General features: G+C 45.3%; 1 protein-coding gene across 1 annotated transcript in view; it reads right to left on the bottom strand.

Annotated features, from left to right (window-relative positions):
* The window catches only part of LOC119393973 (nose resistant to fluoxetine protein 6), a 48,424-nt gene that overhangs the window by 27,889 nt on the left and 5,705 nt on the right, over positions 1-14,830 (bottom strand). Inside the window, exon 2 of the mRNA XM_037661186.2 lies at positions 14,454-14,665. Coding sequence (XP_037517114.1) covers positions 14,454-14,665 — 212 coding nt within the window. The remainder of the gene's footprint in view (positions 1-14,453; positions 14,666-14,830) is intronic.

Here is a 14,830-nt window from a genome sequence, read left to right as displayed (position 1 = left end):
CTTCTCTTGCGTCCTTTGTGCTTGAACAGCGCGCAGCAAGTTTCGAGCTGCTTGCCGTTCTTCGTGCGACATTCCGATTTGTTGCTAACGCATTCATTGCTTCGCCCTTGAGGCGAAACTAACTTTTTCTTTAACTTGAGGGTAAACGCCGTTCATGATGATGAAAATGTTTTGCTGAGTAGGTAATTGTTCATTACATAACCGTTTGCGGAGTTACAGATGGCCAAGTTATATACAGCCTCGCTGTAAAATCCCGGCCCCAAGCGGAGGCGAGGCTGCATTACTACTGTTTATTTATCCCAACAGTTCGATAAAAAGCTCGAACACTACTGAGAACCTGTTCTTGCGATTGCATGGTTCATCATACAGCACACGCATGCTAGTCGCATATGTGTATCACGTTCAACGTCCAACGGCCTGGGAAATGCGGGCTGCGAGTTCCTTGACCAGCTGCTGCACACATTACCTAAATGTATGCATGGGGACGTGTAAATCGTTTTACAGCGAAAGCTGTTATGAGATCGCAGCAAGAGCCGATTTCGGCGCCGTAGTTGTCCGCGGCCGCCGCTGTGCGTTTCCGTATAAAGCCCAAATCGATAACATCACCCCGCACGTCGTATATTACATGTGCGAGTGAAATCGTGTGAGGGCAGCCGACGACAGCGGCTCTCTTGGAGAGGAAGCATGCTGGCCGTCTTTCGTCGAGCGAAAGGCCCATGGGTGAAGTTAAAGATGATGTGTTGGAACGTTTCTCTGACATATGATCTAGCCGTCAACCATCTTTGAATGCCCAACGTTCTTGTAGCTGTAAATTATGCTATTAGTTTATAGCTCAACGAATAACCATAAATTTGATCATTGTTAAGTATTCGTATAAGCTGGACCTGAGCAAAGTACCCCTGCGATGAATTTGAATTATTTGAAAGTTGCTTTCTTCACTAGTGAGATTCCCTAAAAACCCTTGTAGCGGTTAAAGCGAGCGTTAGATGACCTGCTTGGTCATTGAAGGGGGTAGAAGAAGCAGTTTTGTCAATATGTATGACGGCTTCAGAGGCTGTGTACTTCGTATATATCATTTATTACAGTGCGCAGTTTACGTGACAAAAGTATTTGAAGACAACAGTCCGTGCAAACTGAAATCTGGGCGAGTTTGTACGATTGCATACTTGAGCAAGTAGTGCAAAAAACAAAGACACAAGCGAGGAATAGATACACGAAACGAGCGCTCGTCTCGTGTCCCTGTTCCTCACTTGTGTCTTCGTTTTTTTGCGCTACCCGCACAAGACTGCGCAAACTGTTGTGAATACTGTTTGAAAGGGAGTGTGGACTGCAAGAGCAGATCAGGTCTTACGCACCCATGCAGTAGCATCGTTCATGTGCTCCATGCTGCCGAAAAATAGTTTCAGGTGAATGCAGCTTGCACAAAGACTCACTATAGAGACCATGCTTCAGAATCAACAATGTTTATTCTCGCTGTTCGAACACAAGAAACACGTGATAGCCAATTTCCTACACTGGTGTGCTGTGAAGTGAGAAAACATTATGGAAGTAAAAAAACAATAAAAAACCCACTGAGACAGAACTAAAACGCAAGAACTTTGACGGGTGCTGAAAATTAACAAAAATACACGTATTTTCTACTGAAAGATGTAAACAGCTTCATTTGAGAATTTGGTGCTCGTAGTTTGTATTTCTTTGTTATATTTAGTTCCGGGCTTCCTGCTGAAAAATGCAAGCGCCTTCTTATGCATTCAAATGTATTGCGCTTCGCATTAACGCAGTTAAGGCATAAATGTTTTGCATGATTGTGCTAGGTCTCCATAATCTTAAATACTGGGCTCTGTCGACAGAATAAATGCTCTCTCTGAAGTTGTGCTAGCAAATTTTCTATGTCACGTTAAGAAACCTATTATATTGAAAGACCTTCTTATTGTGAATCTGTCGTTTTTTGTTGTTGAATGCATTTGTTAATGACCTTTCTTTTTTGAATCTGAATGTGCTTTTGATAGTGAAAACGTGGCTTTATATTGTTTAAGGGGGGTCCTGAACTATCCTTCGGCTTGGTGAAAGAACGCAATCTACGAACAGTAAACCCTGCTGTTAACAGTTCAGCCGAATTTTGAAGTCGCGCGCCGCGCGTAGAGTTTACAAGCGGAAGGCGAAGTGGCCACTTCTCAGGTATCCTGTTTTCATAGAGAGGGGGGCATGCTCACTCACTTCGGTGGGAGGGCACCAGCTGTATGTCGTCAAGCAGCAGATTGCTGCTATTGGCTGACAGCCGACAAAAATCAGGAACGGCGTTTAGATCAGACACGCATCTTGCCAAGGGGTATCGCCACGTGCCGGCGTCGCGCTCTTTTTTTAATTTTTTTTAATTGTTGAGGTTTAACGTCCCAAAACCACGATATGATTATGAGGGACGCCGTAGTGGAGGGCTCCGGAAATTTCCACCACCTGGGGTTCCCTAACGTGCACCTAAATTTGAGTACACGGGCCTCAAACATTTTCGCCTCCATCGAAAATGCGGCCGCCGCGGCAGGAATTTGATCTCGCGACCTTCGGGTCAGCAGTCGAGCGCCATAACCACTAGACCACCGTGGCGGGTGGCGTCGCGCTCTATAGTGGGCTAAAATTACACAGTAGCAACACTGGCGCGCACAGGAATCACAACGGGAGAGGGTGATCGCGTTTCTTGACGAGCGCTCAAGGTCACGACGCGCGCTGACGTATAGCTTCGTTCCCCCGTGTCATCCCTCAATGTGCAGCTTCCATCGCAGTCATTGGGACGGAAGAAGAAAGCGCTTAACTCGTGCGACAAATCCATGTCTCTCCGCTCGTTCTTGGCGGATTCGAGAAATTTTTGCGGCAATAGATTCGTGAGCCAATAAACTCCACTCCGATACTGAGGTCATTCAATGGTTACTCGGAAAAGTGGTTCAAGACTTCTTTAAGGGTGCACGTGCCAATTACAACCAAACAAGCGAGTGCCCCAATGTTTTGAAATCATGTATATATGTCTCGTGTTCTTGCGTTGTTTTTCTTTTATTGCGATAGCAATTATATGGACAGTCTCGGCTGATTTTTGCCGTCGGTGGCCGCCGTCATTCACCGTATATGTATATGTGTATATATATATAGAAAAGCCACAAAGAAAAGTAATTAAGAAATTCTTCCCGACGCGCGGAATCGAACGGGCGACCTCTCGCTTTGCAGCCCGCCGCGTCAGACGTTAGGCCACGACAGCACAGTCTTTCAGCGTGCTAACGGCGAGCTATTTATATACACCATGTAATTCAGGATGCTTTCTTAGTGGCCACATAGATGGTGCGACGTGCGCGCGCACTTTAAAGATCGTCGCCCCGCCCCTGCGAACGCCGTTGCTGTTCGCTCTACAGGGCGCCGTCGCTTTCGTGCGCTTATCTCAAGGAAAGAAGGGGCGGCCGGTGGGGTACTTCGCTTCGCTCGCTGCAGCGGCCGCGTTTGCGAAAGAAGCGCGGCTGTTCAAACAGAAATAAGTAACAACTGTCACAATTAGTTCGCGCTCGTCTTGTTTATATACACCTCTTACATCAGTATCCTTTCTGAGTTACCACGTAGATGGCGCGATGTCCGCGCGTGGCGCGCTTTAAAGACCGTGACCCCGTTCCTGCGAACGTGGTCGCCTTCGTGCGCTTATCTTGAGGAAAGAAGGGGGCGGCTGGCGGGGGAGCGGGGGGTTGTATGTCTTGTGCTCTCCCGGCGATGTCTGCGCTGAAGTGACAGAGCTGCAGCGACCGCGTTTGCGAAAGAGGCGCGCTGTTCAAACGGAAATAAGTAACGACTGGTACAGTTCGTTCGCGCTCGTCCTGTGTGTACCTGTTCGTTCGTTTCGTGCGTCCTGCTTTATGTCTGAGCAGTGCGCTTCCAGTGTCGAGCTGTGACGCATGATAGTTCGCGCTCGTCCTGTGTGCGTTCTTTTCGTGCGTCCTTTGGGCTCGAGCGACGCGCTGGCAATTTCGAGCTGCTTTCCGTTCTTGGCGTTACATTCCAGTTTATTGCTATCGCATTCATTGCTTCGCCGTTGCGGCGAAACTGTGACTTTTTTAGGACCTGGCTCAATCTGTTAAAATAATGAATGTCGTGTTTAGGGAAATTTTAACTTCAAGAGCTTTAATTATGAGCGACCTTGTCCTGTGTTTGTCTTTGTTAGTCGTGCTTTTTTTTCATTTTCTCTTCAAAACAAGAAGTATGTTTTTTTTGAAAGAAAGGATAAATGACATCTTTTTTTTTTTGCTGGTTTTGAATGGGAAAGTGTTTTAAATAATGGAAAAGCGACTTCATCTTGTTTTACATTGCACATGTAAAAAATTATATATGACGCGTGACGCTGCTGTCCTTCGAGCGTTGCGTTTGCTGCTCAAACGCAACGCTCGAAGCGCGGCAAAACGCACCCTGGCGACCGGTCTCTTGAAGCGCAGCCGTAAATAACAACGCCGTTCGACCTTGCGTGTCACATTCGTGTGTAATCTAGCTGGGCACGGCGGTTGATATGAGGTGGGCGACGAGTGGAACGGCATCATGTGTATATATATAGTTCGCGCATGCATGAAGTACTTCCTTGGACCTGCGCCAGTGATCTCGCAACTCTGTGTGCTTCTCGTAATGCGAAGAATCTCATTCACATTGCGTGGTCACCACCTGTCACTCTTTCCTCGCCTACAGTCGTTAGCGCCCGCAAGCTCGAGGACTTTCTGTCGCTTAGCAACCCGGTATATAAACAAAGAGAGGCCTTATAATAATAATAGTAATTGCTGGGGTTTCACATGCCAAAGCCACGATATGATCATGAAGCGCGCCGTAGTAGGGGACTCCGGATTAAATTTCGGCCACCTCCATGGGGTTCATTGAGGTGCACCTAAATCTAAGCGCACGAGTGTTCTCTGCATTTCGCCCCCACCGAAGTGCGGCCGCTGGGGCCGGAAATCGAACCCAGGCCCTCGAGCATAGCAGCGCGGCACCCTACGTGCTAACCTACCACGGCGGGTACAAAGAGAGGCGTATATCTATACATGCGTCTAATATCACTCTATGACGGTGCATATCTTGTTGTGGCATTGTACGCATATGCTAGGGAGGTGAAACAGAAGGCATGTTAGCAATAAACTACGTGTATGAGATATTAAATGCACCAGTATTTAAGTCACGTGAAGGCTGTCTTCATAATTAATGAATAAGCGATTTCTAATATTGGTCTCTTACGTATGCGTGAAATCATGAAGTTAACAACAATATAACAATATTTATTATGAGATAGTACACTTCGTAAATTAAATTTGGGGACCTTTTGATGATTGAAACAACACTATTTAACTTCGGTTCATACAGAGCAACACATCGAAGTTTTCTGCCAACGTGATGGTGCATCTTGAAAGAGTTATTTTGCAATACACATTCCGTACTAAAGTCTCACATACTTCTTTTCGTAGCGGGTTGCGTGGCGAGTTACTTATAGCGGGAAGCGAGTTGCGCCTTCATATAGAAACACCGTGACTTGAATGGGTTGAGTTGCATTACGCTGAACTTCTCTGTTATGACGTTAAGACATATCAAAAGCCAGGCTTTTCAGCTGCTGTAGTCTCATTTCGATAGGAGCGCATTGCAAAAAAATAAAAATATATATAAAAGGAGAGAAAAGGACGAACACTCGTGTACCATAATTTGGCTGCAAGTTACAGAAAAAAAAACCCTGTGGATAAAAACTAATCCGGAGGCCCCTACTACGATATTCCTCATAATAAGATTGTGGTTTGTTACACGTAAATTTTGTAACTCAATTTTTAAACCCAATATGTGACCCGCATTTCGTGTATGTCCGCCAGCAGGTTGCACTGCATGCAGTATACACTTAGAGAGATGAGAATAGACGAAGAAGGCATTAACAGCTTGGGTAGTGATCATAAACGCATAATATTACAAATGAGATATAAAACTGAAAATAAGAACATAGAATCAAAGTTTGACAGCTCGTATCTAAATGACAAACAAATAACAAATATAGCCGCAAGAGTCGAGGAAAAAGTAGACGAACTACCAGGCAAAGACTGGAAGTATAGTGAGCTGCTACATGTAATCACGAAAGAAATAGAAATAGAGAAGAAAACTATTTGTTGGAAAGGAAAGAAAAAGCCAAAAAGTTGGTGGAACAAAGAAATCTGGGAAGCGATCGAGATGCGACGTCAGGCATCACGGGAGCACAGACAGGCAAAAAAGGAGAAGCGGCCACAGGACGAAGTCAACCAAATATGAGAAATATATTTAGAGCAAAAATCCATTGTGCAGAAATTAGTCGAGGCAAAAATTAAAGGTGAAAGTGAACGCTGGATGACAGAGATTCGCGAAAAAAAGGGCGCGCCTAGGATATTTTGGAGCCACCTAAAAGCGCTGGGTAGGAAGTCTGTCACAATGCAACAACATATGGTAGATGAAGGAGGAAATAAATTGGAAGGATATGAAGCGCTAGGTTACATCCGAAAGATAACAGCCGATTCATTTAAAAAGGTCGCCCAGGGGATTCCCCCGGTGAGTAAAAGTACGCAAAGGAGAGCAACCGACGAAGATGTAGTACTAGAGAATTTCAATTGGAAGAAGGCCGAAGGAAAAATTCCTAAGCGCACTACTCCGGGCTTAGATGGGGTTCCCGTCAGCCTCATTAACGAACTCGGACATAACACTAAAGAAGCACTGCTGAAAGCCGTAGAAAAGTGCTTACAGGAGAGGGAAATACCAGACAGTTGGCGAAAAAGTACAATGAACTTAATCTATAAAGGCAAGGGAGAAAAGGATAACATTCGCTCGTATAGACCGCTAACAATTACATCGGTGCTATACAGGTTGGCGATGCAGGCAGTAAAATTAAAAATAGAAGCGTGGGTAGAACAAAATGATATTTTGGGAGAACTTCAGAATGGATTTCGAATCGACAGGCGGTTAGACGATAATCTGTTTGTTCTTACCCAGTGTATAGAAATATCTAAAATAGAAAACAGGCCCTTATACGTAGCTTATCTAGATATCACCGGGGCGTATGACAACGTTAATCAGGAAATTTTGTGGGATATATTGAAGGAAGTGGGCATAGGTGACGACTGTGTACAGCTTTTGAGGGAAATATACCGAGAAAATACAATTTGTATAGAATGGGAAGGAATAAGTAGCAAGGACAGCGTTGAAATTAGCAAGGGGCTGAGACAGGGATGCCCTTTGTCCCCGCTGTTATTCATGCTGTACATGGCGAGGATGGAAAAAGCGCTAGAAGGTAGCAGCATTGGATTTAATTTGTCACACAAACAGGTCGGCACGATGGTTGAGCAGAATCTTCCAGGTCTATTTTATGCTGATGATATTGTCTTATTTGCGGACAGTGAAGATGATATACAGCGACTGGCAGATATATGCGGAAGGAAATGTGAGGCTCTAGGACTAGGATTTAGTGCAACAAAATGTGGATTGATGGTATTCAATGATCACGGAGACCATACGGTCTTAATACAGGGCCAAAAAATACCGAGGGTAAGCGAGTACAAGTACCTCGGAGTATGGGTAAATGAGGGGGATAGATATATGGAGGTACAAGAGAAAGCATGCATCGGTAGCAAAGGGAAAGGGGAATGCTGCAATTATGAAGCACAGAGCTTTATGGGGATACAATAGGTACGAGGTGCTTCGAGGGCTGTGGAAGGGTGTGATGGTTCCGGGGCTTACATTTGGGAACTCAGTGGTGTGCATGAAGTCAGAAGTGCAATCAGGAATGGATATAAATCAAAGGACCGTGGGCCGCCTCGCGTTGGGCGCTCACGGGAAGACGACAAATGAGGCGGTAAAGGGTGATATGGGATGGACAGGCTTTGAAGTGAGGGAAGCGCAGAGCAAAATGAGATTCGAAGAGAGGCTGAGGAAAATGAAGAAGAGTAGATGGGCAGAGAAGGTTTTCAGGTATTTGTATAGAAAAAGCGTTGACACGCAGTGGAGAAAAAGAACTAGGAGGCTCACCAGTAAATATACGGCTGGCAGTGCGGGCGATATAGCAACAAGGAGCATTAAGCGGAAGGTCAGAGAGGCGGAGAGGACTTATTGGATGACAGCGATGGAAAAGAAGCCGGCTCTGAGTAACTACCGAAAAGGAAAAAACGAAATAAGGAGGGAAAGGTTTTATGATAATTCAAGGGGAAGCGCTTTACTGTTTGAAGCAAGGTCGGGCTGCCTTAGAACGCGTAGTTATAAAGCGAGATTCAGTAACGAAGAAGAACAATGTACATGCTGCGGGGGAACTAAGGAAACGATGGAACATGTACTGATTGAATCTGGAGATATCCCCCCAGGTGTATGCTTGGGCACGAGCCTACATGAAGCCTTGGGTTTTAGGGACAACAATGGAAAGCTGAACACGCCCGCGATAGAAATAAGTAAGAGACGGTTAGAGTATTGGTGGCAGAAAAGTAGAGATAAAGTACAAAAATAAATAATTGGGGGGAAAAAAAAAGGTCATTCTGCCTTAAGAGGCAGAGAGATGGACCGTGACTTTATATTTTTTGGTATAATAACATAGATTTAATCAATGTAGATAAGGCATTAGGACAACATGAAACAAGGAAGTTTTTTTTTTCTTCTTTCTTTTTTTTTTCGCCTTCGAGCCTGGTGGCAGACATGTCACCGCCCCGTTATAAAGGGGACGCTCATAGCATCCATCCATCCATTTGAAAGACAAAGCATTGTCCGCTTGTCAGTCGTGCACATTTCCTTCAGCGCACCACAGCGTACAGTGAGCCGCGTCAGTGTTTGCGCTGGCATTGTCTCACGACGCCAAATTGGAATGTTGGCGAACACATACATAATCTGCACTGCACCCGTCTCACATAAAATTCCGGGGTTTTTACGTTCTACAAACCAGGATACGATTGTTCGGCGCGCCGTAGTGGGGTGCTCAGGATAAACTTTCACCGTCTCGCGTTCTTCAACGTGCGCGGGACGCGAGGCTACATGAGCGTTTTAGCATTTCGCCTCAATCAAGATGCAGTCACCGCTGCCGGGAGTCAAACCCACGCCCTCGTGCTTAGTATAGCGGAAAGCTACGGCCGATGAACCACCACGGCCTTACGCAAATCTTTATGATGGACCTTGAACCCCTGATCAGATGAGTGCAGATTAAGAGATATGTTAGAAGGAAGAAGCAATGGACACAAATCCTCGGAAATATAAAAAAAAACTTATGTTTGTAACTGAGAGAGAGAGAGATGAGCTTGGAGGAAACCTATGACATGAGTCAGCGCTAGTTGCGAACGCAACATTTGAAGTATAACGTGTACGCGAGTGAACGCCCACGTAGCGGAAAATCCCAAGTCTTTTTAGCGAGCCGCCGTTTCTGCAGCCGCACCCAACGTCAACAGAGGTCGGTGCTCAATCTTATTATAGGAAGACGACAGGAAAACTCTTGCCGTTTTACAATGAAAGCCGGCGCCGGAGCGTCGTTCAGTGAATGCGCGGAAAGAAAAGGTTGACTCGAGTGAAACTGCGATAGCAAATTACCTTGAGAGGAAACACAGTCAGCCACAGAAAACATAGAAACGAAAGAGAAGTGTTGGGAGGGAGTAAGTAGCTTTTGTAGTTTGTTAGTACAAATCGATGCAGGTGTTTAAAGCCAAACAAGATTTCTTTTGGTTGACATGGTTAAAAAGAGTTAGCAAATGTATTATTGAAACAATATTGCCAGAGCTCACCGGGTATGACGTAAATCGTTTAGCATGGAGAGGCACGACTTCGCAGATTATGAAGCTCCGCTAGGCTTTTCCTGTAATCTCCGAGGCCATGCTTAAGCGGCGGCACCAGTTTCGATACAGTTGGCATTTAAAAGAACACATTTTCCCCCCTATAGCCTACATGACATGAGAGATAGGGTAAACTATTTTGCGCAGTCACAGTTAACTATTCGAGTATTAATTAACGAAGCTTGAATTTGCCGTTTTTTAAAGTGACAAATGTGATTGCCCGAAAGTCGAACAACGGCAAACATGTGTTCCGGCGTGCTTAGCGCTGTTTTCAAGAATTCGAAGCAAGAGTTCAGATAAACTTCTTAGCCAACCTGCATGTGACAAGACTGCATGCACGATGATATGACCATCTAATGGGGTATTCTTTCATGCAACAACTATTAGGCACCTATTAGTTCCTTCATACAACAACTATTAGGCACACTAGGAACACTTCGTAATCTCGCTGTCACTTTAGAGCCTATAACTCCATAGACTGCATGCTAGATCCATAGTGCGACGATCGACATAAGGAAGGGTGACAGGAAGGAGCGCTTGCGACAGCGTGCCGTTGAGCGCTCTTTCCTGTCGCGTCTGCGTTTTCCGCCGTGGATCAATGCTGCCAACACTTCAGTTAAGCCACTTCATTCGTTGGATATACTGCAGTATCCACTGAGTGTGGAGAGCAAATTTAGCGAACGCAGTTTGGGTCATCACAGGGAATGCGTGTGCAGGCGGTGCCGCCTGTCTTGTCGCACAAGGTGAACGATAGCAGTTGCACGGGCCTCAGTAGCCTCCTTCGCGTGCACATATGTTATGTTTTGACTAATATCTCGTCATTTGCTTTGCTTTCCAGCGTGGAATCGACACAGTATCCGTGCACTTAATTAACCTTTGTTCGTTGGCGTGACACCCTTTTTAACCGACATACGCTAGCAAGGGGCAGAAAGGGGCTATGCAATATAATCATTTGAACCCAATGGCGTTGCAAGGTTACAATTCCGACCTCGTTACAGTCACGACATAGTTTTCTAGTGTTCAGCGCACAAACAACAAATCCCCTTGGCAGGAAGCGACAAAGGCAGGATACACACCAGCGCTTATTGATGTCTACACGCTTGTTTGGACAAGGCGGCGCTAGCGAGTGCAGTATATGCAAATGAATGATTCTAAAATGCTTAGAATTTGAGCCATCATAAAATAGAGGTCGCAAGGGACGGCTCTCGTCACCTCGGGAAGGCCACGAAAGTGAAATGAATGAGCCCGGCCATGCAGCGCGGAGCCTCACAGAACGCAGTTACTTTCATGCGCACTGTGGCCTCGACACGGTAATATGCAGGCGGCATATGTTTAACCAGAGCAAATGATGAACCCTGCACAGAGCGGGTGGCTATATTCTCACTGACGTGTGAAGCAATGAAAATCACGGCGCATTCACACCCACGCGCAACCACACGCTCACTCGAAGTCAAAACGACTGTCATTTCAGCTGAAGTATTGTGTGTACGGCGTTTATATTACGTGTTATAATACGTCACCGAAGCTCGATTACGTTACCCTTTGCGTTAACTGATACCTTGCTTGTTGTCCGTCCTTATTGCATGGACCTTGTGAGGTCTACGTCTTACTTATTGCTTTTTTTCATTCAAAGAAGCCTCATTTAAATACTTGTGACGCTGTTGTTCTGATCAATGATGATATTTTTATCACCAAATGAAGGTGACCGCGCAGTTACACACTTCTTTAAAAAGTCCGAGTGACGTGGCGCCGCTTTCAGAAGTAGTCGATCAAAGGAAGGCAAAATAATAATAATAATAATAATAATAATAATAATAATAATAATAATAATAATAATAATAATAATAATAATAATAATAATAATAATAATAATAGTAATAGTAATAATAATAATAATAATAATAATAATAATAATAATAATAATAATAATAATAATTGTTGGGGTTTAACGTCCCAATACCACCATATGATTATGAGGGATGCCGTAGTGGAGGGCTCCGGAAATTTCGACCAACTGAGGTTCTTTAACGTGCACTGACATCGCACACTGCATGGACAAGTAAAAGATGGCAAATTATCTCACGCATTTGCGAAGGAAAAACGCATGAAACAAGGTCAGGCGACATTCACAAAAACTATTTAGCTCGCGTAGACTTTGCAGTTGGTTGGCCACCGTTTTAACAGTATACCGGGAATCAAGATTGGAGGCAATCTTACTTTACATGCAGTTCTAGCCTAAAGGACTTCTGTAAATAAGGGTCCAAATATTTTTGCAACAAATAAAGCAGAAGTTACTACGTAGATGATCCGCTGGCCACACCGGTAGCGAACAGCATGGAGGGGCTTCATGGAAGCTTAGTCGAAATACTGTTATCGTAAGTACAGAATACACTCAATCATCTGTGCCCGCATACGCAAAAACATCTTACGCTAGAGTTGTTCGCAGTCATGATTTTCGGCCACTCACGATGCTGTGCACATGATTACCGAAGACTACCGGCCAATAGGTAATGCACCTAGGAAATAAAAGATGCGTGAATTCGGCCCCTGGCTATGCATTACCAAAGAGCTCTTAGACTACGGTTGTTCGTAAACAAAATGCTTTGTGAATTCAACCGTTTGTAATGCATTATACTTTCAACGAATACTATCTAGGGACATTAGATTGCGTGCATCGACGAAAACACATGATCAAAGAGCCGGTAAATGTATTCGTCCTAACACATGAACGTGTCTTCGTCGAGGCCCAGACGAAGACAAGGAGCTGAATTTGCGAAGTATTTCGCTCGTACGTGCTCTTTGCCATTGACCAGCCGCCTTAATTATTAACACGTCTAGTGTCATGATTGGCTAAAACCTGTGCTCGCGATTTCTAACGTAAGAGGGTTTTGTGTGTGTGTGTGTGTGTGTGTGTGTGTGTGTGTGTGTGTGTGTGGTGTGTGTGTGTGTGTGTGTGTGCGTGCGTGTGTGTGTGTGTGTGTGTGTGTGTGTGTGTGTGTGTGTGTGTGTGTGTGTGTGTGTGTGTGTGTGTGTGTGTGTGTGTGTGTGTGTGTGTGTGTGCGGGCGCGCGCGCGCGCACACATACGGGCCAAATTGCCCTACCCGAGGCATTGTACTGACGTCCTTTCTTTCTTTTTTTTTGTTCGTAATATAACAAGAACAAGAACACCTTCCTTGTTATGTAAAATACGATCTATAGCAACCACTATCGAACAAGGTTTTAAACTCACAAGTCTCAAACATCTTCGTACGTATAGTTACTGCTTACCGTTGACTGGTCGCCCCCTGCGTATGTATAACGCAACGATTCATCAAAGTCTCTAGCGTGAAAAACTAAAACGCCAGGCCTGCGCGCAACGCGCAGCACAGTGACAGCGAAAGCTCGAAGACCGGTTTTTCTAGAGCCCGTTCCAAACTCTCTTGGGGCATCTAATACAAGTACGCATGCAACTTATCCGCTAAGCCATAAATCATAATTTTTGTGAAGTAGGGAAGCACCCACCATGCCACCGTTCGTCTTTCTGCTACACATCTGTGAGGCATTATGTGCAATTCATTGATGCTGCATGTGGCTGATGACGATGAAGGATTATGGCTGAGCACTTTGTAGTGGTTGGGAAGCTTTAAACCACTTACCCGTTGCGCAATTAGCATTGTGTGACGCCTGGTTGTTATTTTACTGTTCTGCCACGCTATATTACATATGTTAACGCGATTCCTTGCCCGACATGACGCCTGTATAGGGTCTTTTCTCATTTTCCTACACCGGCGGCGGCGGCGGACAACTACGGCACTTTTGTGTTCTCATAACAGCTTTCGTTGTAAAACATCTATACTTTGTGAATACGTGCAAGGTATAGAATACGCGCGCTGCTAGAACACTCGTGACAACACACACACACACACACACACACACACACACACACACGCACGCACGCACACACACTGCATTTAGCGTGTAAGGGTATATATCAGCACACCAGCATTTATAACTTACACGCGTTTACACATAGCCACTGCAGTTGGGACTCGAATCCGCGACTTCGTGCTCAATGGTAGGAGGCCACATCTACTGAGCCACGCGCCACGGCGAGTAAAACAAAAATGGTGGTACGTGGGGATCCGCTCGTGACTTGCAGAATGTATGATAATAATTGTTGGGGTTTTACGTCCCAAAACCACGATATGATTATGAGGGACGCAGTATAGTGGAGGGCTCCGGAAATCGCGGTCACTTGGGGTTCTTTAACGTGCACCCAAATATAAGTACACGAGCCTCTAACATGTTCACCTCCATGGAAAATGCGGCCGCCGCGGGCGGGATTCGATCCCGCGACCTTCGGATCAGCAGTCGAGCACCATAACTACTAGACCACCTTGGCGGGTGTTGCAGAACAGAATGTCAACCGGTCCTTAAAATTAAAGCGTAGAATTCGGAATATATATCTATTCTTTTTTCGTAAGGGCCGTATGCCATTTGCCAGTCGCATAAGATACCTCCAGCACTGTGAATGGCTGGCGACTGCTCCGTTGGGAACAACTTTAGCGCAAAAGCTTTTCCTTTATATATACATATTTTTCTTTTTCGAACAGAGGCTATTTATTCGTTGCAGTATAATGAAAAGAAAACTGAGGAACTGGAAGCAGGCTCACCCGCGGGTGTGCGAACTTGACGGCTTCGGTGATGTGGTCATCGAGGTCCGTCTTGTTTCCGGCGTAGACCAGCAAGTTGCAGTACTGCGCGCGCAGCGTCTCGTGGCCGTACTCGTCGTGCACGACGGTCTCGACGCACTCGTCGAAAGCGCCCAGGTCGACTCGCGTCGTCGACAGGGCCCCGGTCGGGTACTTGCCGGAGGCGTCGAACACTGCGCAAAATGACAACTTATTTTAAATGAAGCTATTGATGTATTTTAAATGAAGCTATTAAATGAAGGGAAGATGCAAAACATAGAAGTACATAGGTATACAGGCGGCGGAAGCAATGTGTTGGAGTTATTTCATTTGTATGCGATACCAAATTTGTATCTTGT

Source organism: Rhipicephalus sanguineus, chromosome 1 (genome assembly GCF_013339695.2).
Source record: "Rhipicephalus sanguineus isolate Rsan-2018 chromosome 1, BIME_Rsan_1.4, whole genome shotgun sequence".
NCBI lineage: Eukaryota > Metazoa > Arthropoda > Arachnida > Ixodida > Ixodidae > Rhipicephalus > Rhipicephalus sanguineus.
Note: the sequence above shows the minus strand (reverse complement) of the source record. Positions and strands in the feature narration are given on the sequence as shown.